Source organism: Marasmius oreades, chromosome 2, assembly GCF_018924745.1.
Source record: "Marasmius oreades isolate 03SP1 chromosome 2, whole genome shotgun sequence".
Lineage (NCBI taxonomy): Eukaryota > Fungi > Basidiomycota > Agaricomycetes > Agaricales > Marasmiaceae > Marasmius > Marasmius oreades.
This window is the reverse complement of record NC_057324.1, coordinates 4544438-4572232: the sequence shown is the minus strand read 5'-3', so window position 1 is coordinate 4572232 and position 27795 is coordinate 4544438. Positions and strand designations below refer to the sequence as shown.

The window sequence follows — 27795 nt, the reverse complement described above, 5'->3', positions numbered from 1 at the left end:
GCTTGTAACTTGAATGTTCGGGTTGAGGTTAATTTTATTGAGAGTTGTGATGAATTCGCGGAGAGCTTGAAATGGGAATGGGATGAAGTTTTGAAACTAAAACTACCGGCGGCACTTGTCAACGGACAACAACGTTCGCACAGTTCCGGCTTCTTTTTACTTCAACCCCAACGCCTTATTTTTTTCTTTGAAAATGAACACTAGGTAAGGTATCGGCCTTCAAGCTTAGGCCTCGTTCAGGGAATCTGATCAGGCTGCACACTGGATGGAGGAGGGTCGAGGTACGTATGTTTGAATATCGGCCCATACAAATGGGGATTGACTCTAGTCGTTTACTTTATCGAATTAGCCATACCCATCGCGTACAATACGGATGGCTCGATATAGTCCACTTATCGACGTTTTTGACGCACGGAGGGACTGGATTAGAATTTGACAGCTCCTGACCATACGGTGAATATGGCTAGATCTCAGCATCGTGAACACGACGTCCATCAATGATCCTGTTATGACCGGACCTTGTCCAGCGGTCAATGGATATAATATTATTTGACCATGCGGTTTACACAGCTTCCCCCCCCACGTTCACTTCCATCTTTTTGCAATGAGTTTCTTCCAAGAAGCCTGCGGAGTTTCGATTGGACAGGGCACATTCAACGCGGTTACAGGAAACCAGACAAACAACACCTACAATCACTGTATTTTCGAGCAGCGGAAGAAGAAACGTACGATATATGACGAGGTATGTAAATTGGTGTACATAAGTGACATGGAGGCATGCAGTTCTGAGAAATTTCGTAGTTCCTTGACATCCAACGGGGACTCGTCCGCCGAATCAAGGATCTTGATCACATAGAGTCCCTCAATTTTTGGAATTCCAGGCTACAGGAATACGAAGTGTTCAGAGTCGAAAGAACCATCAGCACCGCCAAAATCCATGGCGACAGCTCAAGCTCAAGTTTTACAGTGGTGTCGTATAAAGGGCAGGATGCACAAAAGGCAAGTCGTAACCTTTGAATTGCAGAAATCTCATACGAACGGGACTTCAGGCATGGAAAACGGAATTTCGACAGTTTTCTGAAACTACGTATGTCAGTTGCGCTGTCTGGAGGTGCTTTAACTGAGCGAATATTAGGAATACAACGGAGATGCAACTGTACGGCATCAACCGTTCGAGTGTGCCTCTGCTGATATTTCATGGAGGTGAGATTATGAGTCGTTGTTCGGGTTCCCGCTGACAGATTAGTGCAGAGCTTCTGCCTGTCGCCCATTTCTGGGATAGGCTTGGTGTGTTCGGGCAAGGGTATGCATCTACGATGGCTGTAAGCATCCAGTATAGTTGCTGTGTCGTCGATCTGAATCAACAGCCTACACAGTGGAACGTATTGGAATGTGAGGAATCTGAGGTGTGGATAAATCCCGAGCAAGGAACTTTGATTCATGGATTGGAGGGGCCCGATTACTTAGCTGATCATATGGAATTCTCTACTGTCGAGACGCTGCCATCAAGCATCGAACTTCTTCTCGACGAAGATGTTAGTGTCCGCTACTTCTCTCGGTTGCCATTGGTCAAGGAATTCGACAGAGAAGTCATTAACATGCTCGACCACGGGTCCGAGATAGGAAAAGAGACATCTCCCATTAGCAACCAACCGCGCGTCTTTTCTACCAAGACAAATTCCATAATCGCAGTCAGAAGTGGCAGTTACTGGAACAGATTTGGGTGCCTTGACGACCAAGTCATTATGCCAGATGGAAGAACGAGGTGCGTTGAGGAAGAACATCTCGAACGACAGTGGCTGATCGACATACAGATTCACTCTTACAGACGAAGGCTCAGAGTTGAGATTATACTCTGATCATTATGACGATCAGAATGCCTGGCTCCTGCAGGCTTCGAGTGTATTTCACCGACTCGGAATCTCGTTGGATGATGATTTGTCGTCTTACAGTGCGTCTTACTTCGAATAATCTCTACCCAAGCTAATATTTTCAGAGCTCGTCTCACCATCAATCTACTTTAGGGGATCAATTGAAGGCTCACAACGACCCTTGGAGGATCCACCCATATACATCTTCCTTCATCCGTTCCCCCCATTTAAGCTACTCGAAACTGAATCAGTCCTGTCCACTCACACCTGGTCTTACGACGAAAATGGAGAAATACCCATCCCGCGCCATCAGTGCGAAGACCTTGGTCTACCCACTGAACTTAGCATGAACAGCATAGAAAGCGTAGCATATCGATGGCCTAGTGAGACCTACAAACCTATCCACAAATGGCAGATTGCAAGAGGTTTCGATCCAACCACCACGGACTTTGCACGGTACCTCGAATATCCCATATATGAAGTTATGCCATCGGAAGCAGGCCGGTTTGAAAAGCTGTGTGCTGCAGGTGGGGTTTCAATTTTTTTAATTGTCAATGATCCAACCATTCATGTTCTCTCTGTTTGTCAGGCCCCTCCGAAGCACCGGATTTTACAGAAAGCCCATGCAAGGATGATCAAGGTCAATGTGAGCTTGTTGTCCTTCTCTCACTGTTACTCTTTCTGATTCAAAGTACTCCGGCAGCCGTGATTGGTTCAATCTGGTCGGCAATCACAGCTCCCCTCACTTATGCTGCCGATGAAGATTCAGAAATTTCTGCGGCATTGATGTAGTCATAAGGTAGGCGACACGACTCGGATGCAACGAATGGTTCGACCTAAACTTTGTCATTACAACTACACGTATTTAAATTCAGTAGGTCTGCCTATGAGTATGACAACCAATAATATCAAGAAGCTATGCCGCAATCTGTCGCATTATGAGGTTTTAAAAGGGAAGAACACAGTAAAACTTGGTCAAGAGACTTCGAACAGTGTTTCGCAGCTCGGTGTATGGGTTGTAACTGAAACGGAAACACCTCAGCATAACGGTGGTAATGGCCGGACTGACTACTCCAGCCGCTTCAGGTAACAAACCCCTTGTTGGTTTTGTGGCCATGGTTGAGTCTTCTTTTCGGAATCGAAGGGTGTGGGTGGATCACTGAATGATATCCGAACGATTAGATGGCTTTATTTCGAACCAGAACGGGGTCCTCGCCTGCGACATTTTAAATTTCGTTGACCATACGACCACATTCGCGGCTCAGAACGACTAATATCGAGACTCAATAACAAAGCCGAAAAGGCGATGTACACAGTAGTACGGCTTGGGACCGGGTCGCTGGATAGCGATACTACCAGCGGATGGACCCAAGGGAACCGGCGCTGTCACGGTTTGAAAATGGGAAACCACCACAGACCCACACTTTGTATTGCACCCGCCGAAGTTTAACGTTGGCGAACTTGTATGAGCTGTAATCGGTTCGCGAATTAAAGCCTGGAGGTGAAAGAAAAAGAGTGCAATTGAGAAAATGATTGACGAGCATATTATCTTAGCTAGGCTCACCTCACAGGAACAACTTTTGAAAAAACCCTGTTTTTCCTTCCTCCACGGTTTCCCCCACCCGGAGCGGCAGTTCAATCCCTCAGTGGCATGGTCAGAAAGTACATAGCTTCCGTTGCGACTTCCTTCCGATGCGTGCTCGAGAACTGCGAAATTCGGTCAGCGTGTAGTATATGGAAATTTAGATGGGCCCTTACCGACGCTGAAAGCGTAAACTGTTCCGAGTCATCAGGTACTCCATTGCCAGCGAGATGGTTTAAATTTTTCGGGCTCCTCTAAGTAGCGTAGGTTATGATCTGAAAGACAGACATAAATATAATGTTTAGTCCGGAGACCTAGTTTGTTTCATAATCGGCAGGCTACTCGCAGAAGCTAGTCATACCGACAATCGCCTACGGCAACACGGGAGGATGGACGTTGTAAGCTGTAGCACAGTTTTAAGTAGGTCTGGGGGTCGCGTAGTCAGCTGAAACGAAACCCCAGAGGACAGAAGAACGCCACGTACGTTATAGCACTCCGGTATAATACCCTTCAACTTTGCGTCGACCTCCGACCATAATGCCCCATCTTCGAAATATAACACCACCGCAGTCGCTTGCCTTCCCTGCAGCATACCATATACCCGTGCCTTACCCTTCCTCCTATACTGTTCGAAAATCTCGACAAATTCAAGTGTACATCCCATCCTAGATCCTCTAGCCACGATTCGAGTTCCAGCGGCGATGCGCACGTCACGCCATTCCTTGCTCCAGGTAGAGCGATGTGGATTTTGGGTAGCGGCTTCCATGGGCCTTAGCCTGTAAAAGTCCACGTTCGAGATGAGAAAGAAAAAGATAAAAGGGAGCTGAAGAAATGTACCAGTATGGTAAGCGTAACTCTGTCTACGACTGGAGAGGTCTGCCCTTCAATTTGCTCTGTGATCTTTTCAACGACTTCCTTGCAAGAGTCCTTGGAGTCAGAGAGCGAGACGACGGTAGCACCGAGTGCAATAACCTCGAGTGCGGTGTCTAGAGCATGGTTAAATAATCAAATAGTCAGACTCATAGAGAACGGAAACGTACATGCTCGACGTAGTAGATAAGTAACACAATATCCAGTAGCTTCTCATCGCTCGCTGCTAAAGATGTTGATGGCGTGTAGGTTCGTAAAATCGATATCAATGTCGATTGGATCGGACCTGTGCATCACAATAATTCAAGCTGAGATGAGACGCGGGTTGAAGAACGGAACCAACTGAGGAGAGGAGGGCAGAAACTCGAAGCTTGAAGCAAAGCGTTCGGTCTTTATCCGGTTTCCTGGTTGTTCCTTTCTCTACAAGTCGGGTCGGCGCTCTGAAGTATCTGGAGATGTTGAAGCAAAGCTCCCCCTTGATAGCCGCCAAGTCGTGGGAGGAACGCGATCGGGGGAGAAGCAGAAACACCGTGTGCACGTGGCAGATGATCGTTATGGCCATGTGACACGTTCGCCTCTTTTCCATCTACCAGCTGGTGTAAATCTACCAACCTGCAGCAAAGGACCATCTGGTACTTAGCACCAGATGAGGATAATCGAGAAGGATGGAACAGGGAAGATTTTTGCGGTGCAAATGAATGGTCTACGCCAGCATGATCGGTCGACTGTATGGGTCATATTTATGGAGATATTTCTGACTGTTCGTGCACTGACTTGACATCATTTGTTCACAAGGTTGCTTCAGGTTTATCGCAGCAGGTCGCCGCTCGGGAGAGCGTATGGTTCTTCAATTCATGGGTCAATATCATGTACAACGTCTTTCTACCCGTTGGATATCCGGAAACGGTCTCTCCGGGTGGGTAATTCAGCTTCAGATGTGTATTGGTCTTGGCTGAAATTCAGGCAAACGCTATTCAAAGACTATATGAGGTGAAAATAATATAGGACCACATATTTTGGTGTCTGACCTCCAAACCTTTAGATATTCAATTCTGAACGCACTGCAAACTTTTTGTAGCTCTTTAGCTGGGATGCTCTCTTCCAGAGCTACGTTGGAAGGTTTGGAATTCTTTATCGTGAAATTCTGTATCCGTTAGTCCTCACTTTTCCGCTATAGGGTATGGGGTCGGAAACGCATCTGCCTCCGCCACCGATGCTCTGCTTCTGTCAGTCCTTCAAGATATTATTGGTCGATTGACTAGTGCGTGAACGTGATATTCAGTTCATCCCGGTGTTGATGATCTCAATAGCGATCCTCGCTGCATATTATTATGGATCCTCTCTCATGCCCGAGGCTAAGACATATCGCTTTCTAGCCGATATACTAATTGATCTTGCTATTGCCTTGGACACACTTTCCCCTGTTTTAGCTTCCTTCCCCGCATTCCTAATGCTTGCAAGAATTATACCTATTCCATTTCGTGTCTATACCCTCTGTCTAAGCTCATCTCTACGGGCATTGTGCGGAATCGCGGCCGGGGGCTCGAAAACTGCAATTACGATACACTTTGCGACGCCTGTTGAGGGAGCAGGCGATCTCGGTGATCTTAGCGCCAAAGATTCGAGCAAAGAAACTGTATTGGGACTTTTTGGGATGTTAGTGAGTCTACCTACTCTGTTCCTGTGACACGCGTTTCGCAGACTAAGAAAATCAATCTAGCTCGGGACATTCATAGTACCCTATCTTACAACACCCTTCTCAACTTATTTTGCCTTGTGTCTCCTCGTTTTCCTCCACCTGTGCATCAATTTCTTCGCGGTAAGAGGCGTGGCATTACGCACTCTAAATCGTCAACGCGCCTCTATCGCATGGTCTATCTACCAGGGACCAATTGAAACGAATTCAGGTGCAACGAATCATGATGCACCGAGCCCGGTAGACGTTGCTCGAATGGAGAGGATATTCCATCGACCAAATATCATACGCGACATTACTGGAGAGGTTCTCGGACGCTGTACCGTAGGATGTTCGCTAGGTTCCGGTGGCGTCATTCCCCGGACTATTTTTGACCTTTTCGAGGATGACAAATACGTGTTGTGGTTCCATCCATCGTGTCTTTCATCTACGACTACCCCAGATTCGTCTGAAACCGTTGTGTTCGGCAAACCCCACCTACTTGTCTTCTTAAAGGACGGACATAGACCGTCTGATCAGTTGAAAGCTTGGCTGCATGCTGTCGAGGTCGTTCGACTTGCCAAGCAGGAGTTAGTTCACATTCGACGTCAAAGTTTGCACAACAGCAACCTCCAGATGCCCGCGGATGTAGACATGACTGCGCTGCAACCCGGGGCATTGATTGTTGCCTCGTACCTTTCGATTCAGCGCGACTTTGACCCCTTTGTGGGGAGTATGCTCCACGCGCGCTGGATGGGCTCAAGGATTGATAGTAATCACAACCAGCAATTGGATGTTGCCCTATTGACTGGCCCAGTGACTGTGATTCTTGACGTACAGATGGAGGATAGGCGGGAGTCGGAGGAGCTGAAAAAGGATAAGTAGATATTAGGGTGTGGGTTCTTACAATCCGAAAGGGAGGTTATGAATTGTTGTTTGAGTTGACCTGACCCTGGTCCGTGATTTGCAGTTTGAATGGGAAATATCGACGAATCGGAGTCCCACATCTTTTTCCGGAGATAACGTTGCTGTCTGGATTGTGCTTAGTTATAGTTAAGGCAAACATTCAATATCGCAAACCTCACATGACTTCCCAGTTACCCTTTCCATCTTCCTTCAACCATCGGTTGGGTACGAATTATGTGCCCACCCCTCAAGAAGTTGTCCAGCTTGAAGAAATTCTTCGGGGACCGCAGGAAACGCTAGCTAGACTCATTACCGAGATATCTCGTTTGGAGTCAACGCTACAATCGCTGTACTTCCAACGCGACGCAATGCAGGCCTGCATAGACCAGCATCGAGCATTGCTATCCCCTTTTCGACATCTTCCTGTAGACATTCTTCGGGAAATTTTCATCCAGACTCTGCCCAGTGACCATTTTCCGACTCGTAGCCTGCTCCAAGCCCCTTTACTGCTCACAACGGTCTGCAAAACATGGCGAGAAATCGCGTTGACGACTCCCCATCTCTGGACAGCCATTCACATCTATATTCCACAGCTTATGGCCGAGTGCGACATCGATTCCCATCTCGCCCTCATTCAGGCACGCACCGAAGGTGTCAAACGGTGGCTTGATCGCTCTGGCTCTTTACCGATCAGTTTCTCGCTCGTCATTGATGCCAGACCACTGTTCTATCCCAGTCGTCTCACCACGCCGCATGCTGGAGGACTACTGGGATTCCCGGGTGTGGTTCGCACTAAGAGGGTTGAGAAGAGTATTGAACTCATGGAAATACTTTTGAAGTATTCCCCGCGGTGGGAAGGTGTTTGTGTTAGGCTTCCTCTCGTCTTGATTTCGCGATTCGAGTCCCTATTCAACAAACGGCCGCCACCTTGCTCTTTACCAGAGTTGAGATCGCTTCGAATAGCGTACTCTCTGCCGGACAATGCATTCGGGGATGATCCTCACGATGGAAGAACCCATATGTTATCCAGCGTTTTGCAAGCTGCCCCTTCTCTTCGTTCGCTTCACCTCATCAACGACCTACATCATGACCCTTTGCATCTTCCCCTTGTATGGACCAATTTAACCGAACTGGTTCTGCATCTTGCGAACGGAATTTTCCCATCGCAAGCTGTTGATATTCTTGCCTGTACATCCCAAATGTTACGGAAGTGTTCGATGATCATCAATGTTCCAGAGAGTGATGGGGTTATAAGATCAGCCTTCTGTGGGGAACTCCCTCGATTACATGTCCTCCAATTAACATTCATGACTCTCTGGCGCCATCAGCCCGCAGCAGACGCAGTATCCGAGGAATTGCGTGGAGTGTTCGACCACATTCATGCTACTAGCTTGACTCACCTTTCCATTACCGCGTCCCAAGTTCCTGAACGATTGCCCCAAGTTCCATTCCTTAAACTCCTTGAACGGTCTTCCTGCCAATTGAAGGCCCTGGAAATCCAATTCCCCGTGTCGGATACAGCGCTCGAGCAATGCCTCCGACTGCCAGCATGCTCGTCCCTATCCTGCCTGGTCGTGAAGGAGGTTCAAACTAGGCCCGTTCGGAGTGCCTATAACTCCGTCCCGACAATTTCTGAAAGTCTCCTGACTGCTTTGACATCCAATTCGACGACCAACTCTCTAGACCTATGTCCACTGTTGGAACGGGTGGTGTTCAAAAATTGCACTTGTACTTCACGCAATGTCCGGAGATTGATTGATTTTATTGCAACTCGTTCCAAACGTGGCGACGAATCGAATGCCGGAGCTCGACAGTTGAAGTTTGTGGCGGTTTCATTTGCATACGATATTGGCGATGAATATCTTCCCGAGATTGAGGCTCTGGAAAGGGAGGGTGTACAAATATGTTGGAGGTATGAAAGGAGACGTAAGGCTGGTGATTCACCTGAGGAAGGTCTGATAGTTCCTGCAACGCTCGACGTTGATAAAGAATGGCTTTGACTTGACCACGTTCCCCCTTTAATACGAGGAGGCACGATCCCATCCCTTCAATTTTGGTGGGCTCGGGGGATGACGGTGGTACTAAATGGGGAATATATAAATCATGCCCCAGCGGACTTACACTCAAAGTATTATATTGTTTGAAACCTGTAAAGGACCGTATAGTATCAGCTCAAGTTAATTCATGCAAAACGATCTTTCCTTCTTTGCCCTCGGAGGCTCGGAGGGAGTGGTTTTACACGGTGTGAAAATAAACTCTATTCCATCAGCCTAACGGTCCCAGGGGATCGGGATTCACGCGCACGGCTCACATTCACTCCCGACGAGAATCATGTTACTGTATCGAATGAATGAAAAACCGTGCAACCCCAATTAAGGTTTGCGTACATCTTCCTACCTACCTACCTGCCAAAATTAGTAAATAACGAGGTCGACAGTGTCATCCCATTGCCTCAGCCTCCGATCTCATCGTCGTAACCCAACCGTAACCACGGATATGTCTTATATCTCTGAGTTGGTGCCAATAGAATCATATACTTGCGTGGACCAGTACCAACGCTCGATGTGATGCCATATGGAAGATCATGGGCAGATTCCGCCAGCGCGAGGATCATGAATTATGCCATGCTCGGATCCGGCCCTCAGGCAGATATGGGAAGGTAATCAACTCCACACCCTCGGCCTTCGGATCTCAGGCAAATGTTTGGACATCAGGTGATACAAATGGATGTAATTAGCCTTGCCAGCTGGCCGATCTGTATGATTAGCTAGTAATATCGTTCCCCCACACCTGAGTAGCCTTGCCAGGATGTGGTGTCCGCGGGACTGGAAGACTGCTGCAAGAACGAGACGGATTGGAGACGGATTGAGGGTCCACTCCCTCGTTGGGAATCCGAGGAGGAGAATCATCTTGCTGCTCGAGTGTCGCGTGGGGAATGAAGTAGCCGTAGCCAAAATCACGGGAGACTTGAAAAAGTGCGGTAAGAGGCGGATACATCCTGATTTCTTGCGGTTCTAATTTCTTCCTTTGATATATCCCGCCGACATTTGGCATCAACTTCGGCTAAAGTGTGTCCAGGGCTGTAGGGGAATGGACGGGGTACTACTGTACAGCTGAGGAACAAGGAGGAGATCTGGGAAAACTTTGAATTCCAAATTTGGTCATTGTTCCCACGCTCAATACGCTTTGCTCTGTGCAAAACTGACCTGAATCCACCGTGAATCCACTTTCTCTCTCTGAGTCCGTAGGCCTTAAGGAGAGTTTCCAATTCGAAAGGTGAGTCAACTTCTTCTTCGTTATGTCCCGTTTTCACTTACAGGGATCGAAAGGCCGCTCACAAGTCACGTTGAAAATTTGTGTTAGAGATTAGAGATGGTAATGGTTTTGCATGTCTGGAACTCCCTGCACTTGGTGGATGCATTGATGAGCAACGGGAACCTTTTCAGGATCATCGCACTCGATTGTCATTCGGATTGACATTACACTTGATTTGTGGCATCTGGACGCGTCATCTCGGCAGCATTTACTATGCAATCCTTAAGGCTTAAAGGTCTTCTTCCAAAGCCTTTGCAAGCTTCGATACCATGCCCACCCTCATAGAGGTCAAAGCGTATAACACCTTGTTTCAATTTTCTTACATTCCGGTTGCGGTCTTCGTTGGGGGAACAAGTGGTATAGGACAACGCACGGTCGAAGCTCTCGCTCGGACAGCCAACGGGAAAATCCACATCATTATCCTTTCTCGCTCTGAATCAGTTGGAAAAGAGATCCTGGCTTCCTTGGTGAGGCCCCTCGATGTCTCCATCAATGTCATTCGCGAATTCGTATATTGCGACGCGGCTCTTATGAAGAATGTTTCTGTAGCTTGCAGCAAGATCAGGCAGATCCTACGAGAAAATTTACCCCATCACGATCCTCCCAGAATCAATATACTTTTTATGTCCGCAGGATATGCGGATGTTCGGTTATGGACGCGTAAAGACACAGAAGAGGGAATCGATCACCAGTTGTCTTTGCGATACTACCACCGGTTCAAGTTCACTTATGAACTGTTGCCATTACTACGTGCTGCTAAGGATGCAGGAGAAGATGCGAAAGTATTGTCGGTGTTGGCGGCTGGTGTCAGGTGGTGGCTGCCACAGGACGATTTCGGATACAAAACTTTGAAGGATGGGCCCGTTTGGAGATCAACAATTATTAGCGCTCCCTATAACGACCTCGCGTTCGAAGTGAGTGTTATTACCATCTCCAGCTTGATTTCCTTCTCACCAAGACTTTAAATTGTTAAGGGTTTCGCACAAAGAGAGCCGGGAATCGCCTTCACACACATGAATCCAGGTTTTGTGCGGACGCCCACATTTAACAACACCAATTCATTCGCGCACTGGTTTTTGAAGCCGTTTGATCTTCTCGTTAAGCTAGTCGCTTTATTCATCTCCATCTCTGAAGAGGACAGTGCACAGTTTTTCCTATATGCGCTACTCGCAGGAAAGGCCGGATTTCACAGGAGGAATAACCAAGGTGACGGTATTGGGAATTGCGATCATGGGGTTGATAAAGAGAAGTTTTGGAAGCATTCATTGGAGGAGACTCAGTCAGGGTAGCAGGCAGGGTTCTATCTATACGGATCCTAAAAACTCTAAGTACTGTGAGTCACGATTTCTAAGTATTAAAGTAATGGTGCTAGTCTGTGTTGATTATCTGCCACCTCAAGTGTCTTCTCAGCTGCCTCGAGTGCAGTCTCAACCCATTCAATTACTACATCTTGCTCTTCGATCCCCACGCTCAAGCGGACAAGTGCTTCATCCAGACCATGCTTCGCAACAACGTCTCTCTCGTGGTAATGCGCCAGCACCACGTAGGGAACTGCCAATGTGAAATTGGTACCTATCGACGGCGCTTTAACGCACTGCAAGGCATCATAGAACGCTTCAGATGCTTTGGTGGATACAAATGTTATGGTAATAAGTTGTCCATAGTTATTCGAGTCCGGATAAGGGCGTCGACATATCTCGTATTCATCCCTCGTTACCCATCGCGGGAAGTAAACATCCTTAACAGCGAGCAGGTTACGAGGGTTGGGAGCATGCGACTTTGAGCTATTCGAATACGAAATAGAACGTGAGCGAAGCAAAGTCGCGATTTCCATAGTGTTCGCATTGGCGGTACGAACCCGTTTAGCGAAATCTCGAGAGTTGTATTCCATCACGATCGCGTCCTCATGATAGAAATCATCGACAAATTCGCTGAGGAGATATGCACGCATGGAGTCGTAGTGGCGTGAATTTGGATTTATTGCAAGACTGGAAAAGTGAGGTTTTTGAGCCAAGGTTTTCACTGAACTGAACGTCAACGCTTACCTCCCGCCCAAAACGTTTGCACTTCCACTAAACATCTTGCTCAAGCTCGTACAGACGATATCAACGTACTTTATGACATCAACGTTGATGAAATTTCCGACGGTTTGGTCGACGACTACAAGAAACCCGTGTTGATCTGCCAGATTCCGAATTTTCGATAGGTTTGGAGATTTTAGAAGCGGGTTGGATGGGAGTTCTGTGTACAGTGCCGATATTTTTGGGGGATTTTGGTCGAGTTCCTTAAGGGTTGCATCTGGATCGTCAAAATAGTTGATGAGTCCTTCTCCCCAGTTCTGATAAACGTTCATTGAGTCGACGTATAGGAACCTAGTAGTCGGAAGAAACTCGAATGAGTTAAAGATGGTAGGTTCAGAAGCCGATGATCACTTACCCAAAGGCAGCACATTTGAGGTTGGGGAAAAGGGTTCTTGTTAGTTGGTGAGCATGCCATATCGCAGACATTCCACTCGGGTAGAGAAAGACGTCCTCCGGTTGAATGGGACGTTTTCCGATGTCTGGTGCTTCTACGAGAAGAGACGCAGGTTGATCGCCGTCCCCTCCGTTCAGAAGGCCGGCAATCCTTTGTCTCATAACGACCTTCTCCGAAAGTGCACCTGAATATTTGTTCTAAACGGCAGTCATGGTCAATCAGAAGTATCGAAGCGGTAAAAAACCAAACCAGATGGGCGACTCACCAGACGATTTTCCGACGGGCGTTGTACGACCATTAATATATCACCCTCCTCCAGGCGTCGTAGAAGATATTCGGCGTGACGACTAGAGATTCCCATCCCAGCGTTCAGCCAGAACGCTTTTGCCGTCTCTTCAAGCTCGGGTGGAAAAAGAACGACATGTATCGAGTCTGGAGGAGACATTGATACTTTACTAGGACCTGTGATGTCGAAATGAACGACACGTATGTCTCCGACCTTCTGAGGATTATCAATTCCGCCTTTTTGAGACAGATATGAGACGCATTCGTGCAGAATACGGGGCGTTGGAAAGACCATTGTCATCAATTCACCGTCCACCCCATTGACAGCTTCCAGACATACATCGGTGAGCTAATTTGTGATTAGTATTAGCCTTGGTGAGAGTGTTGGAACAGTAGATTCGGTTACACCCACCTTCCGAACACTGTTGTGCATGAAAAACCTAGGGTATCCGACTTTGAACTTGGCCATATAAACGGCGTTTTTTTGAGTAAGCTCTAGGACATCACGCCACCTTGGAATCGAGGCCAAGATGGTGTGAGGGTCGACGACAGCCGGTGTACCCATAGGAGCGGAACCGGGAGGAGAAGCTAAGGTTTCTCGGAGATGCATTTATGATTTGTGAGTCGGTGAGTGAACAACGCCATGATCGAACATTTATACTGGACGCTTACGGTAATATGAAGAGACGGGGGTGCGAATATTGTGCGAGTACTAATAAGCCTAGGTCGACGGACTCATGGCTGACGATTATATGAAGATAAACCTTGACACTTGAAACCGTGCATGTTGTTGACTCACTAGTATGTACTTGGTACACCTGATATTCCCAATGAATCTTTTTGAATTCCATTTTACAGCGACATCCAAAATTGTTCCACAATTTTGGACATGGTGTATGCGGGCCAGCGAAGGCCCGCTGGCAGGTACGAGTCCGACGTCACGATGGATGTAAGTGCACTTGTTCTACAATCAGACAGCCGCTCTGCAAAGATCGAGAAGGAAATTTACCTTCAAGTTGAAGCGAAAGGTCGGAAAAAAACTAAAAACGTGAGTTGAAGAGACGCCTCAACGTCACGGCATGAAGCGTTACTCAGGTGTCTTATCTGTGGGATAAAAAGGGAAAGAAATTCGCACAGTTATTAAGCGGACCAAAAAACAACTGGGACAGGACGAGTCCTTGTAAATACACCTCCATCCTTCTTACAGTTTAAAACCTTCTCAGGCTCGCCGAACGAATTTTTTCCTGTCTGCTGTCGTTTGACGATATTCACTAGCTAATTCGCCTCTATACGGCACGGCCTCAGTTCAAGAACGAAAATAGGAAATCGAGGCCCCTTAAATATCCCGGTACGTTGAGTTTCAAGATATCCAAAAGTTCATTTGATGATAGGACTCGATCTCAAAGTGAAAAAAAAAAAAATGGATCGGAAACCTCATTTTCTGTGCGAGGAGTGTTCCCAGCCAACAGATGTACCTAAGCTATATCTTGGAATCGATTTTCATCTTTTGCATTCCAACCATGTGCCCTCCGAGTTTGAAGTTCTACAAACTTCAAAGTTGCTCAGGGAAGAAACTTGGGAGCTCGACCGGTACGAAGGCAAATGTTCGGAATCGGAGATGCCAGAAGCCGGGAAACAGATACTCGATATCCGCATCGCGCACCTTCGCTCTATTACCTCTGTTCAACGTAGAGTTCCCGTGGAACTATGGGAGAAGATATTCGCCATCGCATGCCTATGGAAGGCTGGGTACTTCCTTGAGATGACAACCACTCATCACGGATCACATACCATGATGTTTCCTATTCTTCTTACTCATGTCTGTTCTCGCTGGAGAAATATCGCCACTGGCTGCCCCAGGCTTTGGGCCTCCATCAGTATTGACCTTGCTGAAAGGTATTCCAACAATACAATGAAGCTCGTCGAGACATTCTTGGCGAATTCAGCAGCGTGTCCCTTAGACCTTCGGATCTTGGCGAGTTTCAACCACACTCCCGATGAATATGATCGAGGCATGTGGAAGTTTCTTACCGATCATTTTTCAAGATCCAAGCGACTATCATTCAACTTCTACTTCAACGACACAAACCCTCTTACGTCCTTTCGAGACCAGGATATCTCCTTCAACGACCTATCATCTTTTCGTTCATTCATTAGTCCCGATGATAATCCCTTCTGGAAAGCACTGCGTCAGGCTCCCAACCTGACAAGTGTCCATGTGCGTCACGCGAGAATGTGCAAACCCAGCTCATTTCCGTATCCACAACTGACCACACTAATAATCGAGTCCGTGGTTGACACAGACGTTGAGCGTCTCCTTCAAGTACTGGAGGATTCCATAAATCTCCGATGTCTGACCCTGAAATACTTCACAAGTACCGGACGTACTCACGGTCTCACCTCTCGGCGTGTAGAAATGCCCTTCTTACGGACTCTGGCCATCTGTCAAGAGGAGAACTCGTGTCTGACTCCGATGGACGATCCAAGTCTAGATGTACTATTCTCATCGTTGGCAATGCCTGCTCTATCAACCTTCAAATTATCATGCATCTCAGATTTTCCGGTGGCTCGTCATCGATCTCATCATTGGCCATCCTCGCTCCTCACCATGCTGCGAAGTTCATCCACAACCCTTAGGGATATATCGCTCTTCCTTGGACCTATTTCGACCGATTCCGATGACTCTCTTTACCATACCTGGGCGCCTCTATCGATACTTCTAGAAACGACACCCCACCTAACCCACTTCAATTTAGAAGAAGGATCAGGATACCTCGACGAAATGACGGTGTACGCTGCTACCGGCCATCTTCCTTCCGAATCATTACTTTCCGCGCTCACACATGAACGACACAATAGAAAAGTCCTTCCGGAGCTTGTCTCCTTGACCATCAGGGGCATTAAACTGAACTCCAAAATCGTCTCCAAGGTCCTTGGTTTAGCTGCTTTAAGGAGCCCCAGTCGTCTCACAAATGACGGTGTTGTTCGTCCATTAAAACAACTCCGTATCATACCCCATGTTTCGCCAAACTTCAGTTTGAAACCTCATATGTTGGCGACGATTGAGACCTTGGAACGGGAAGGGGTGAAGGTCGTGATAGAGAAAGAGCAGTAACTTTAACTTTATTGTTAGTAGAGATCATTTGATAATAAGACCCTTGACCCCCAGACTGGTACTCCAATCGCGCCAACGCCAAGTGGGATATTATCCCATTAACCTTTTGTACTTGTTACATCATGATATCGAATATCTTTTATACGTCTCGTCGTGAAGTCTAGTCGATGACCGTGACCTGAAAGCTTCGCTACTGTAAGTAACCAGAATATTATATCATCTGCAGTTCAGCTTCGAAGGTTTCCCAATCCCTGGACCTCTATCTTCGGAGATAATACCCAAATGGGGTAAGGCATTCATGGTGAGAGATAATTTAACTGACAGGTTTTTATTATTGCCGGTTTAGCTTAGTGGTAGAGCGTTGCACTTGTATCGAGGTACCGAGATATTTCAGTTACCATGCAAAGGTCGGTTGTTCAATCCAGCCAACCGGCAGGTTGTTTTTCCCCCCTTCATGTTTTATGTCATTGCTCGAGTTGAATATGCTATTCGATGGCAGAGCGCATAATATACATTACTATATTACAACAGAACGGACAGACACGGGCCACGCAATTCGGCCAAACTTCATCTACCACCAATCACCTTGTTCCTTCATAGCATCAGCAACTTTAATGAAACCCGCAACATTGGCACCGAACAGCAAGCTGGGAAGGGCGCCTTCAGGAAGATCTTCACCAGACCACTTGCTTCCGACATCCAAGCAAGTCTAAGAAAAAAACACACAGTCAGCTCAGACACGACTACCCCAGAGGACAGACTCCCACTCACCTTATAGCACTCCGTCATAATACCCTTCAACTTCGCATCAACCTCCTCCTGCGTCCAATGCAACCTCTGACTATTCTGTGCCATCTCCAAACCAGAAACAGCAACCCCACCACAGTTGCTCGCCTTCCCTGGAGCATACCATATACCCTTGCCTTTACCCTCCTTCCTAGACTTTTCGAATATCTCGACCGCTTCGGCGGTACACCCCATATTCGATCCCTCAGCGACAATTCTCGTGCCAGCGGCGATGAGCGCCTCAGCTTCGTCACCAGAGACTTCGTTTTGTGTTGCTCCAGGTAGGGCGATGTGGATTTTAGGTAGGAGCTTCCATGGGCGTTGGCCTACGTTTGAAGAATGAAGAATGAGAACATAAAAAATCGAACGGAACAAACGTACCAGCATGGTAAGCGTACTCAGTCTCAGAGGCGAAGTCTTTATATGACTCGAGAGACCCGCCCTTTAATTTGAGACCCGCGATCTTATCAACGACTTCCTTCGAAAAGCCCTTGTCGGTGGTGGCTATGAGCGAGCCCCTGGAATCGGAGAGCGAGACGACGGTAGCACCGAGCTCGATAACCTTGAGTGCGGTGTATTGGGCGACATTCCCAGAGCCGGAAATGGCGACGAGGGTGGTGGGCTTTGTGAGGCTGTACTCTGGGCATGCTTTGGCGATCATCTAGAGCATGGTTAACGAATCAGTAGTTAAACGCATGGAGAACGGAAACGTACATGCTCCACATAGTAGATAACACCATATCCAGTAGCTTCAGGACGTATCTTACTTCCTCCCCAAAGAAGCCCTTTGCCAGTAAGAATACCCGTAAACTCGTTTCGTAACTTCTTGTAAGCACCGAACATGAACCCGATCTCGCGTCCACCAGTTCCGATATCACCAGCTAGAAGGGAGTGAAACGATTAGAAGAACAAGACAAAGGCGTGGAGAGAACCGTACCAGGAACATCAGTATCCTGTCCAATATGCTTCGACAATTCGGTCATGAAACCAACGCAAAACCTTCTAATCTCCGCGTCTGACTTGCCCTTCGGGTCAAAGTCTGAGCCACCCTTTCCACCCCCCATGCTCAATCCAGTCAGAGCATTCTTGAACGTCTGCTCGAAACCGAGGAACTTGAGGATGGAGAGGTTGACGGTGGGATGGAGTCGAAGGCCGCCTTTGTATGGACCGAGAGCAGAGTTGTACTTTAAAATCAAACGTAAGCTTCGTCGGGAAGAATTCAAGAACGACATTTTGGCACCTGAACTCGGAATCCGCGGTTCACCTGAGGTCGTCCTTGATCATCTTCCCATACAACTCGGAATTGGATGATTCGTTCAGGAACCTGCACGATAGTGAGGGCTTTTTGGTATTGGGGGTTGGCCTTTAAGAAGGGTTGAAGACTGAGTGTAAGCTCGGCGAGTGCCTGTTGAGGTTTCAGTCGTTGTCGCCACCGGTATCAAATGACCACTGACCTGTTCGAATTCGGGCTCGTGGGGGAGGACCATTTTTATTCAAGTAAGTAGGAGGATAGTGCAAGATAGGAAGGAAGGAGGGGCTGTACTCTAGGTAGCCATCGAGTCGATCATTTATACGGAAACTTCTATAAAGCCAAGTATAAACGGCCGTTGACTCGATGTCTTTTTCGGCGGGACTATGGTGGCTAGGACATTTCGGACGAACTGAGCCGATCGGACTTGTTCACGTTCTCTAGTTGGATACGCGTCTCGCAACGTGTACGTTCTCGAAGTCAAAACTGGTTTGACGTCAAACTACGATCCTACCGTTCCCTGGAGAGAGAGAAATGGTGAGTTCTGCATCGTTTCCTTCTTATAAACTCACCTATCTGCATGCTTATCTCGCCCGTAATCGGACGTACTCCTTATCTTGTCCAACCCTGTCCGCCGCCACCAGTAACCATGTGTGCTTATCTTCATCCCGCCTGCGTTCCCTTATCTCTACTTATTCCATTGACTAGGAATAAATCGCCAAATTGAAAGACGGAAAGCTCGCTGAACTCCGACCAGGGCCCAGGCATATCTTTCCCGGAGAGCGCGGTGCCCCCGCTCATCATTTTACGCCCTTCGGGAGAAGCAGAGAAGTCGGCCACGCTTGAAGCTAGCGCGATCTCTAAAGCTTCCTTAATCCACTCTGTCTCCTGATTTGAGGTACTATATGAGCTTGAGATCATGCCATCGAACACAGCAATCGTTCAGGTAGAAACTGGTAGAGAGGTTGAGATGTTTCTGGCTAGTCGTTCGTGTACATTCAAGCACAGTTCCGCTGTTCAAAGTGAGTTCAGCGGGGAGATGAAGGATATTCAGATATGTTGAAAGACGTACTCCACGATTCGAGCCTGCTCGTTTTTCAGCTTCCTCTCTTCCCAATCCTCGTTCTTCGGCGAAACTGAAATCCGTTCCGTTCCTGTCGCCTTTGACACCATTCATCTGCCTCCAGAACGTCAACGTTTGGCCTGAGATTCACGTCGCGTATGATGAATTGTGCGATCAGCGAGCAGTAACGAGCGGGTCCGGAAAACTGATGACCTCGAGCAATGAGCATGATTCTTCAAATTACTTGGATTTTTTCGCCAAAAGAGGGGGAAAGCACAAGCGACGCAAGTCGACCACTGTGAGTGTAATTTGAGTGCAATGGCTGTTTGAGAACAAGACGAACACGCGCGGCACACGACTTGCACAAGCGCAGCACTTTGGATGTCTCTTTGCACGGTTTTCCTTGCGCAATTGAATAAATAACTACCGATGGTCTTATCTAGGTTCCAGAATGCCTCTCTCTCCTAATCAACCTCACAGGAACATCCTTAATCCCTAGCGTAAACCCAACTTTAGCATCCACAACCCTGGTTTTCCATCCCTCCACAGTTTCACCTGCCCGGAGCAGAGGTTCAACCTTCCAATCCCTCAGGAACATTGTCAGGAAGCACACAGCTTCCGTTGTAGCAAACTTCCGTCCGATGCATGCTCGAGAACCTTGCAGAAAATTCAATCAGTATCTCGTGGTACTATAAGGAGAGTTAGACGAGCTCTTACCGGCGCTGAAAGCGGTAAATTGTTCAGAGTCATTAGGTATCCCATGCCAACGAGATGGTTTATATTTCTCAGGTTCCTCGAAGTAGCGTGGGTTGCGATCTAAAAGGAAATCAGAAATCACGTTCAGTTTGGAGAGCTAGATTGCTTCTGTGTCAGGAGTTCTACTCACGGACGCCAATCATATCAACAATCACCTACAGAAATACGGAAGGACGGACACTGTCAGCGTGCAGAACGAGGAGCCAGCTGGGACAAAAATGGCCACTCACCCAAGTTCCTTTCGGGATAGGACATGGCTGCGTCCCCTCTTGTCCACGGGGGTTTGGGATTGAAATGACAGCATCCTCTCCCATCACACGCAACAGCATGAATCCAGAAGCTAAGGAAAGGAAAGGTTCACAGCCAATCAATAAGACTCTATCTCTGACTTACGGAACAACCTCAGAGCCTCGTAGAATGCGGCAAGCACCTTGTTGAGTTTGCTGTAGTCCTCAAAGGCCTATAAGAGAAAAGAGGGAGGGGAGGTTCAAAATCGACTCTCGCTCTACATTGAACACGGCTCCGAGGAACTTACAGGATCACGCTCATATCCTACTACATCTATGATCTGCTGCACCACTTCATCTTGTGCGTCTTGATGTATCGACAGGAATGCCAGAGTTGTAGCCAAACTATTGGCGGTCGTTTCTATGATGGAACAAAGAGTGAAAAGAAGGTGAGCCGCAAGTGAGGATATGAGTAGTCAATACCCTATACCGTGTCCGGCAAAAAGCATCACAAAGACATTCCCAATCTAATACCATACGACACATGAGTATCAACGGAAAAGCCAGTGACATCTAAACTTACCAGTTCCGAATCCTCCAGTTTATTTTTGCCAGCTTCGGATTCATTCGCCTGTACAAGCATGCTGAACATATCTTTCCTCGTGTACTCTCCACCAACATAACCATGAATCTCCTCCCGGCGTACTTGAACTTGATTTTTCATGAACTGTCCCAACTGATCATACGCCTTCTGTAAATGTTTGAATCTGGGTATGCGGAGGTCACGGTCAATGGATTGCTTAAACGGAGTAGCTTACTTGACGTACGAGGGCAATAACCGCAGCCAGGACGGGGTAAAGATGAGGTAGAGGAAGTTGTCAATGACAATACGCATGGCTTCTTGAATGGACATTTCTCCTTCGCTTGTCGTAGGGGGCTCGGTCCTGATAAGTAATACAAATGGATTCAAATCAAGTCGCAATGCGGGGTTAAGGGAGAACCTCGTACCACTTGAAGTCGAACCCGAATGCGCATAGTCCAATCACGACCAAAGCGAACTATAGAGCAAAGTAAGAGACATGAAGGCTTCGGATTAATCTGAGGACGCACTTTGAAGGTTGCTACTTGAGTGACAGGGACGTCCACCGTCTTCTTCTCCGACCAGCCTTCAGCGGAAACCATCTCCCGGTACGTCTTTGAACTCTCGTCCCACACCATTCGGTACCTAGTATATTGAATCGTCCGTCCTAGTGGGTTTTCGACGGAGAAAAGACCTACAAAGAATGACTAAACGCGGGTCCCATAACACGACGATGTTTCCTCCATTCAGCACCCTCCGTTGTAAAGACGTTTTGTCCGTACATGCTATTTGATGGATGAAACGGACTATTTCAATACTTTGACTCAAAAAAAGGAAAATGGGTATGTCGTACTTTGGACCCATCATTGCTTCATCAGCTTTCACAAACAATCCAGAGGTCGAGATGAATTGCTTCATCACGTCCATGTTGGTCGTGTAAATGATTGGCGAGCCATACAACCAAGGCACGACGGAAAGCGTCTCCTGTGTTCGGTATACTGGAGTAGAAGTATCGTAAATGTCCCCCTCCTGTTCAGAAACTTCACGGCCAACCGATAGGTGGGAGAACTCACATTCTTTCTTTCGAATCCAAAGCATATCTGGTCCCGTTTGCCACCACGTCGTTCCCATAATCGCACCAAGAGGTCCCAATGGAGAGAAAGGAGATCGGATTCCGGGAAGATCATTGATCGTCTTTCCTCCAACCTTCAGTTAGCGCAACGTTTCAGATGACCCACGACACTGGGCTACTCACACGGCACGCCTTTCGGAAAGCGACGGTACGCTCAATGACGATTATGATGAGGAACGCATAAATGAGTTTTGAAGTGTCGATGTTAGTCTGCAAAATCGGCGAGTAGAAAGAACGAAAAATCGTCATGATGGTTCAGAACAAGTTGGAGGCAGCTCCTGGATTCAAGAAGAACGGCGACGACGGTGTATTCGGTGAAAATCTCCCTCCAGCTGCATTCGGGGTCGTCGGATGCCGCTCTAGTACTAGCCTAGATCCATGGCTTGATTTTTTCCGGGCAACTGGTTCTGAATGAAAGCTTGACTCAGTCATGGCCTGTCTACCAGGTGTGGTTAATAGCAACGACAAAGAGATTAAAATTCTGATGAACGTACACTCCGCCATCCAACAACGCTGCAAAATGGTTGGTACGTCCGGTTTATATAGAACTGTTCTCAACACTGATTGTTCAAAGTGTATAACAGAGTTAGAAGCAAGAGTAGGGCGTGAGATTGACTCGGAGATTAGAACAAGATTAGATTTGGTCAGACTCAGACATGGGAGTCACATGAAGATGAAGTCACAATATAGGTCCATGTCGGTCCACATTGCCCTCATGTGAAATGATCCGTCACGTCGTATAGTTTTTCAAGATTAAAGTAAATAATTAATGCACATCCTATCTACATTCTAGAGGGCCGCTCTCTTCTGATCAGCCTCACAGGAACATCCTTAATCCCTAGCGTAAACCCAATTTTAGCATCTAAAACCCTAGTTTTCCATCCCTCCACAGTTTCACCTGCCCGGAGCAGAGGTTCGACCTTCCAATCCCTCAGGAACATCGTCAGGAAGCACACAGCTTCGGTTGTAGCAAACTTTCGTCCGATACATGCTCGAGAACCTTGCAGAAAACGCAATCAGTATCTCGTGGTACTATAAGGAGAGTTAGATGAGCTCTTACCAACACTGAAAGCGGTAAATTGTTCAGAGTCATTGGGTAGTCCATGCCAACGAGATGGTTTATATTTCTCAGGTTCCTCGAAGTAGCGTGGGTTGCGATCTGCAACCAAAAAACAACACATGTTACATTCAGTTCGGAGAGCTGTTTGATTCAGAATCGGGAGTTCTACTCACGGACGCCAACCATATCGACAACCACCTAAATCAACACGTAAGGACGGATGTTATCAGCGTGCGGAACGAGGAGCCAGTTGGGACAAAAACGGCCACTCACCCAAGTTCCTTTCGGGATAGGACATGGCTGCGTTCCCTCTTGCCCTCGGGGGTTGGGAATTGGGATAACAGCATCCTCTCCCATCACGCGTAACATCAGGTATCCAGCAGCTAAGCACAAAAACAAAAGAATGCTAGCATTCAGTCGACAAGAGTCGCATTCTTCATCCCGTCTGACTCACGGAAAAACCTCAGGGCCTCGTAAAATGCGGCAAGCACCTTGTTGAGTTTGTTATAGTCTTCAAAGGCCTGTAAGAGAAAAGAGGGGAGGTTCACAATCGACTTACACTTTGCATCGAGCACGAGGAACATACGGGATTACGATCATACCCTACTACCTCTATGATCTGCTGTACCACTTCATCCTGTGCGTCTTGATGTAACGACAGGAACGCGAGAGTTGTAGCCAAAGTATTGGCGGTAGTTTCTATGATGGAACGAAAGAAGAACATGCAAAAAAGGTAAAGTGAGCCGCAAGTAACAGTAGGAAATGCCAAGTTACCGTGTCCAGCAAAAAGCATCACAAAAACATTCCCAATCTGTCCAGTATAGAGCGTTAACGTCTGGTGGCGCCAAACACTGGCCCACTAAACTTACCAGATCCGAGTCCTCTAGTTTATTTTTACCAGCTTCACACTCGTTCGCCTGCACAAGCATGCTGAACACGTCTTTCCTCGTGTACTCTCCGCTAGCATAGCCACGAATCTCCTCCCGGCGTACTTGAACTTGATTTTTCATGAACTGTCCCAACTGGTCATACGCCTTCTGTAAACGTTTGAATCTGGAAAAATGTATCGCAGTCAATCATGGATTTGCTCGAATAGAGGACCTTGTCTTGACGTACGAGGGCATCAAGCGCTTCATCCAAGGCGGGGTAAAGATGAGGTAGAGGTAGTTATCAATGACAGTCCGCATAGCTTCTTGTACGGTCATTTCTCCTTCGGTTGTGGCGGCAGGTTCGGTCCTGATGTGTAGATTCAGATGAAATCGCATTGCAGGGGTTATGGGAGAACTTCGACTTACCAATTGAAGTCGAACCCGAAAGCGCATAGCCCGAGAACGATCAGAGCGAACTATAGAGCAGGAAGTATGGGGTAAGAACACAAAGATACTCCAAATTGGTATGAGGGCGCACTTTGAAGGTTGCTACTTGAGTGACAGGGACGTCCACCGTCTTCTTGTCTGACCACCCTTCAGCAGACACCATATCCTGGTATGTCTTTAAACTCTCGTCCCACACCATTTGGTACCTAGTATATTGAATGGTCCGTTGTAACGGTGATTCCTTGAAGGGGAAAAGATCTACTTACAAAGAATTGCTGAACGCGGGTCCCATAACGCGACGATGTTTCCTCCATTCGGTTCCATCCGTTGAAAAGACGTTTGGTCCATATAGCCTAATTAATGGATGAAACGGATTCTTTCAAAACTTCGACCCAAAAGGAAAAATCGGCATATCGTACGTTGAACCCAGCGTTGCTTCATAAGATTTCACAAACAACCCAGAAGTCGAGGTGAATTGCTTCATCACGTCCATGTTGGTCGTGTAAATCATCGGAGAGCCATACAACCACGACACGGTGGAGATGGTTTCGTTTGTTTGGTATACTATGAAATGTTGCAAAGTCCCTTCTTTTTAGATACTTCAAGACCAAACGACATCCGGAAGGACTCACAGTCTTTCTTCCGAAGCCAAACCATATCCGATCCCGTTTGCCACCACCTCGTTCCCAAAATTGCACCAAAAGCTCCCAATGGAGAGAAAGGAGATCGGATTCCAGGGAGATGATTGATTGCCTTTTCTCCAACCTTCAGTTGGCGCAAACGTTTTAAATGATACACGACGCTTGGGTACTCACACGACACGCCTTTTGGAAAGCCACGATGCGCTCAATGACGATTATGATGAGGAACGCATAGATAACCTTTGAGAGGTCGACATCGGTTTGGAAAGTCGAGGAATGGAACTTGAGAGAACGATGTTCAAGGAAAATCGCCATGAGGATGGTGGTTCAGAACAAGGAACGCAGAGTAAATATGCCGTGCGCGATTTCTTCCCTGAAATACCTAGAACAATATTTTGAGCGTTCATTCCACTCCAGCGACAGCGAACGGCAACATTATATTCGGTGAACTGGAAATGAGATCTACTCGGCTCACCATATTCGAATTTAGTTTCAAATTGTTGCGGGAGAGCTGGTGTACATACACAGCCCGCTTTCCCGAAACTCAGGGACGTTTCAAAGCAAGTCCCAAGCCGAAGTTCAGAGAACTTGACCCCGAATAGTACAGAGTACGAGATTCGGCTACAACAGGATAGTTGAAACAGACGAGACAGAATTGTAGGAAGGCGAAGCGTGTGAAACCGGATCCGTGCCAGCCCTATATCGCTCTCCCGGGCCCTTCAGATGGTAATTTTGATTTCAAGTACATCCACGAGGCTCGGGACACAGCGTACAGTGACTTGGGCAATAGAAGGGTGCAATCCTGGGTAACAGTTGAGCCCGACGAAAGTAGAAGTGAATGGAGGGGTGGGGTGGAAGGCGTCCTACTAATAATGTTAAATATCGCAGTCGTCTCGGTTTGAGCGTGTATCTAACGAAGGAGCGCCAAAAACAAATGCTCGAAGACACGAAGCGGCATTCATTTCCAATGCGGGGAATCGAACCCCGGGCTGCTGTGCAGCCAATCGAGCACTGGTATGAAAGACAGCAATGTTAGCCACTACACCACATTGGATTGTAGCTAAGTACTTGTTTTGTGTAATATATTATACGGCCGCTTCGCTGAAAAAGACTGAACCTTGTGCGAGGTGGGTTTTTTGTTTATGTTGACGATGAGATTTACGATACCGTTCTACTTAAATTAGCCATAAGACTCAAGCCAACACCTGGGGGCCATGAGGATAGACCAGTCTGACCGGGCTTTGCACTGGCACCCTCTAATGACCGCGAGTAGCTCTTGTTTTGAGACATGGAGAGAAGTGTTCCGATAAGCAAACTGAACGTTCTGTCATCTGGAAGCTGGATTAATTCCTGAAATCGTAGGCGATGAGATTAGCTTTTCAGTCCAAGACGAATCCAACTCACCTTATCGGTCCTTTCTCCAGTCAACCGATAAAACAACAATGTGATGTGATTGCGAACCGCCTCTCCCTTCCCATCGTCCGTTCGTGTCGCTGGAGTTGCTCGGGATGTCATCAGAGCTGGGGGTTGGACTCGTGAAAACATCAGGTTGCTGGAGATTAACAAAAGATCCTATACGCGCACGCCGAAAGGGAGTAGCAAGTCGCTGAGGAATCCAACTGCTATGCAACATCATTTGTGCCATCCTGCTAGCAATATCGTCGCTGACGTGGATTCCTTCCTCGTCATGTGATGCCCTCGCCCAATCTTCTTCTTCCTTTCAGGCGAACCTCCCAATGTACTTCTCGTCGTTATCTCACTTCTACTTCTCAACCCGGTGGAAGGATTCATCACATATGCGACCAGTTAGAGATATTTGAGGTTTCGATTGTGTCGAATGGAATGTACATCCGGATGAGCAGTGCGAGCAGGTCCGATACTGCACTATGTCAAATGAATTAGCATTCATATCATTTGAAGGTTCATACGAAAAATCGGAGAGAAGATTTTGTCTTTAAAACAGACACCGTCAACGAAAAGCTCCAAAAGGCCTCTTCTCGTCGCCATGAGAATACATGAATTTTCGTCATCGAGAGAGTAGTAGTAAGAGTTGGGATTGAGCACTCACCATCGCTTACCGACGGACAGGTATCGATCCTCTTCTTTTTTTTTCTATCGTCAAAAAGGTCGGAAAAGTCGTTTATTGGACACCGACAAATGACGGGCTCATGGTCTGAATCTGCAGGAGTGTCTGTTAGATCACTTCAAAAGCTGAGAGCGACGGATTACACGTACTCCAAAATCCTCTTTCCTTGTTCTCCGCTGATTGTCGCAATCCGGTTGCTCTGCTTAATTCGCCATCGGCTTGAGAAGATCCTCAATAACTGGAACTTGAAGCTTTGAAGACTGGACAATGCTGTTGGAGTACTACTAGTACTAGTTGAAGTTTCAGCGGGATCGCGTTTGCAAATACCAACGGACAACCATGTTCTCACGATTCCGGTCTCTTGCCTTCATACCTATTCCGAATCATTGACTCGAACTCGATATACGCTGGTTGGACGAGGGTCGAGGTACGTATATATTGTAGTCTGATATTCGGACACACACGTGGATTGACTAGGTTCAGTGTTATGTCTATCAAACCCGTTGCATACAATACCGATTAAGCTTGATATATGGTGTCCACTATCAACTCACATGGATTGGCATAATTTACGACGCACGGAGGAACTGGATCAGAATTCGACAGCTCTTGACCTATGTGACAAATACAGTGAGCACTGGATCAAGAACCGTTCAACAGCTTTGCGGACATGAGACCGCTATGCTATGCTCATCGATCCCTGTTATGACTGGTCCTTGTCGAGCGGTCAAAGGATGTATATTTGACTTGCGATTTTCACAGCTCTCTTCCTGTTTCCCCACTTTCTCTTCACTTCCATCTTCTT

At 47.3% G+C, this 27795-nt stretch overlaps 11 protein-coding genes and 2 non-coding genes across 13 annotated transcripts; 6 read left to right on the top strand and 7 right to left on the bottom strand.

Annotated features, from left to right (window-relative positions):
• Positions 1-140: 140 nt before the first annotated feature.
• Positions 141-2806, top strand: E1B28_005202 (uncharacterized protein). Its single transcript, XM_043149751.1, has 12 exons — positions 141-281; positions 350-742; positions 802-999; positions 1050-1087; positions 1136-1203; positions 1252-1322; positions 1377-1765; positions 1815-1951; positions 1997-2398; positions 2461-2517; positions 2575-2670; positions 2747-2806. Exons 2-11 carry the CDS (start codon positions 605-607, stop codon positions 2661-2663), a joined length of 1587 nt encoding a protein of 528 aa, XP_043014359.1. The 5' UTR covers positions 141-281; positions 350-604; the 3' UTR covers positions 2664-2670; positions 2747-2806.
• A 998-nt stretch (positions 2807-3804) lies between these two features.
• On the bottom strand, positions 3805-4219 carry E1B28_005201 (uncharacterized protein; the record flags this gene model as incomplete). The annotated part of the gene is made up of 2 exons (XM_043149750.1): positions 3805-3879; positions 3938-4219. The coding sequence occupies 2 exons, from the start codon at positions 4217-4219 to the stop codon at positions 3805-3807; spliced, it is 357 nt and encodes a 118-aa protein (XP_043014358.1).
• A 750-nt stretch (positions 4220-4969) lies between these two features.
• On the top strand, positions 4970-6883 carry E1B28_005200 (uncharacterized protein; the record flags this gene model as incomplete). Its single annotated transcript, XM_043149749.1, has 7 exons — positions 4970-5050; positions 5119-5239; positions 5304-5313; positions 5366-5442; positions 5501-5584; positions 5634-5983; positions 6044-6883. The coding sequence occupies 7 exons, from the start codon at positions 4970-4972 to the stop codon at positions 6881-6883; spliced, it is 1563 nt and encodes a 520-aa protein (XP_043014357.1).
• Positions 6884-7083: 200 nt separating this feature from the next.
• Positions 7084-8904, top strand: E1B28_005199 (uncharacterized protein; the record flags this gene model as incomplete). Its single annotated transcript, XM_043149748.1, has 1 exon — positions 7084-8904. The coding sequence occupies one exon, from the start codon at positions 7084-7086 to the stop codon at positions 8902-8904; it is 1821 nt and encodes a 606-aa protein (XP_043014356.1).
• Positions 8905-9338: 434 nt separating this feature from the next.
• On the top strand, positions 9339-11552 carry E1B28_005198 (uncharacterized protein). The gene is made up of 4 exons (XM_043149747.1): positions 9339-10180; positions 10234-10279; positions 10351-11133; positions 11194-11552. The coding sequence occupies exons 3-4, from the start codon at positions 10489-10491 to the stop codon at positions 11506-11508; spliced, it is 960 nt and encodes a 319-aa protein (XP_043014355.1). The 5' UTR covers positions 9339-10180; positions 10234-10279; positions 10351-10488; the 3' UTR covers positions 11509-11552.
• A 21-nt stretch (positions 11553-11573) lies between these two features.
• On the bottom strand, positions 11574-14043 carry E1B28_005197 (uncharacterized protein; the record flags this gene model as incomplete). Its single annotated transcript, XM_043149746.1, has 7 exons — positions 13989-14043; positions 13779-13937; positions 13392-13720; positions 12960-13328; positions 12656-12891; positions 12265-12591; positions 11574-12207 (listed from the first exon to the last, which is right to left on the bottom strand). Exons 3-7 carry the CDS (start codon positions 13587-13589, stop codon positions 11574-11576), a joined length of 1764 nt encoding a protein of 587 aa, XP_043014354.1. The 5' UTR covers positions 13590-13720; positions 13779-13937; positions 13989-14043.
• Positions 14044-14133: 90 nt separating this feature from the next.
• On the top strand, positions 14134-16094 carry E1B28_005196 (uncharacterized protein; the record flags this gene model as incomplete). The annotated part of the gene is made up of 2 exons (XM_043149745.1): positions 14134-14327; positions 14386-16094. Exon 2 carries the CDS (start codon positions 14400-14402, stop codon positions 16092-16094), a length of 1695 nt encoding a protein of 564 aa, XP_043014353.1. The 5' UTR covers positions 14134-14327; positions 14386-14399.
• Positions 16095-16430: 336 nt separating this feature from the next.
• Positions 16431-16529, top strand: E1B28_005195. The gene has a single exon. It is a non-coding gene; the product is annotated as a tRNA-Thr (tRNA).
• A 136-nt stretch (positions 16530-16665) lies between these two features.
• E1B28_005194 (uncharacterized protein) lies at positions 16666-18367 on the bottom strand (the record flags this gene model as incomplete). The annotated part of the gene is made up of 7 exons (XM_043149744.1): positions 16666-16803; positions 16866-17206; positions 17262-17541; positions 17595-17761; positions 17818-18064; positions 18121-18285; positions 18335-18367. The coding sequence occupies 7 exons, from the start codon at positions 18365-18367 to the stop codon at positions 16666-16668; spliced, it is 1371 nt and encodes a 456-aa protein (XP_043014352.1).
• A 1264-nt stretch (positions 18368-19631) lies between these two features.
• On the bottom strand, positions 19632-22136 carry E1B28_005193 (uncharacterized protein; the record flags this gene model as incomplete). Its single annotated transcript, XM_043149743.1, has 15 exons — positions 19632-19849; positions 19910-20008; positions 20079-20103; positions 20179-20288; positions 20342-20408; positions 20484-20596; positions 20666-20702; positions 20759-20942; positions 21003-21119; positions 21184-21233; positions 21286-21400; positions 21454-21540; positions 21609-21753; positions 21829-21949; positions 22011-22136. 15 exons carry the CDS (start codon positions 22134-22136, stop codon positions 19632-19634), a joined length of 1614 nt encoding a protein of 537 aa, XP_043014351.1.
• Positions 22137-22603: 467 nt separating this feature from the next.
• Positions 22604-25778, bottom strand: E1B28_005192 (uncharacterized protein). The gene is made up of 16 exons (XM_043149742.1): positions 25429-25778; positions 25079-25277; positions 24896-25016; positions 24683-24827; positions 24530-24616; positions 24355-24469; positions 24243-24292; positions 24064-24183; positions 23817-24000; positions 23722-23758; positions 23534-23646; positions 23402-23468; positions 23221-23330; positions 23121-23145; positions 22948-23046; positions 22604-22887 (listed from the first exon to the last, which is right to left on the bottom strand). The coding sequence occupies exons 2-16, from the start codon at positions 25217-25219 to the stop codon at positions 22670-22672; spliced, it is 1632 nt and encodes a 543-aa protein (XP_043014350.1). The 5' UTR covers positions 25220-25277; positions 25429-25778; the 3' UTR covers positions 22604-22669.
• Positions 25779-25866: 88 nt separating this feature from the next.
• On the bottom strand, positions 25867-25958 carry E1B28_005191. Its single transcript has one exon. It is a non-coding gene; the product is annotated as a tRNA-Glu (tRNA).
• A 104-nt stretch (positions 25959-26062) lies between these two features.
• On the bottom strand, positions 26063-26449 carry E1B28_005190 (uncharacterized protein; the record flags this gene model as incomplete). Its single annotated transcript, XM_043149741.1, has 2 exons — positions 26063-26254; positions 26309-26449. The coding sequence occupies 2 exons, from the start codon at positions 26447-26449 to the stop codon at positions 26063-26065; spliced, it is 333 nt and encodes a 110-aa protein (XP_043014349.1).
• Between the last annotated feature and the right edge of the window lie 1346 nt (positions 26450-27795).

Coding starts and splice junctions, on each gene's coding strand:
- E1B28_005198 (XM_043149747.1), top strand. CDS start 10,489: ATGCCCACCCTCATAGAGGTCAAAGCGTATAACACCTTGTTTCAATTT. Junction 11,134..11,193: donor ATAACGACCTCGCGTTCGAA/GTGAGTGTTATT, acceptor TAAATTGTTAAG/GGTTTCGCACAAAGAGAGCC.
- E1B28_005202 (XM_043149751.1), top strand. CDS start 605: ATGAGTTTCTTCCAAGAAGCCTGCGGAGTTTCGATTGGACAGGGCACA. Junction 1,952..1,996: donor TGATGATTTGTCGTCTTACA/GTGCGTCTTACT, acceptor TAATATTTTCAG/AGCTCGTCTCACCATCAATC. Junction 2,518..2,574: donor CAAGGATGATCAAGGTCAAT/GTGAGCTTGTTG, acceptor GTACTCCGGCAG/CCGTGATTGGTTCAATCTGG.
- E1B28_005192 (XM_043149742.1), bottom strand. CDS start 25,219: ATGGCGATTTTCCTTGAACATCGTTCTCTCAAGTTCCATTCCTCGACT. Junction 24,828..24,895: donor TTGGCTTCGGAAGAAAGACT/GTGAGTCCTTCC, acceptor AACATTTCATAG/TATACCAAACAAACGAAACC. Junction 23,331..23,401: donor CGAGGCCCTGAGGTTTTTCC/GTGAGTCAGACG, acceptor TTTTGTGCTTAG/CTGCTGGATACCTGATGTTA.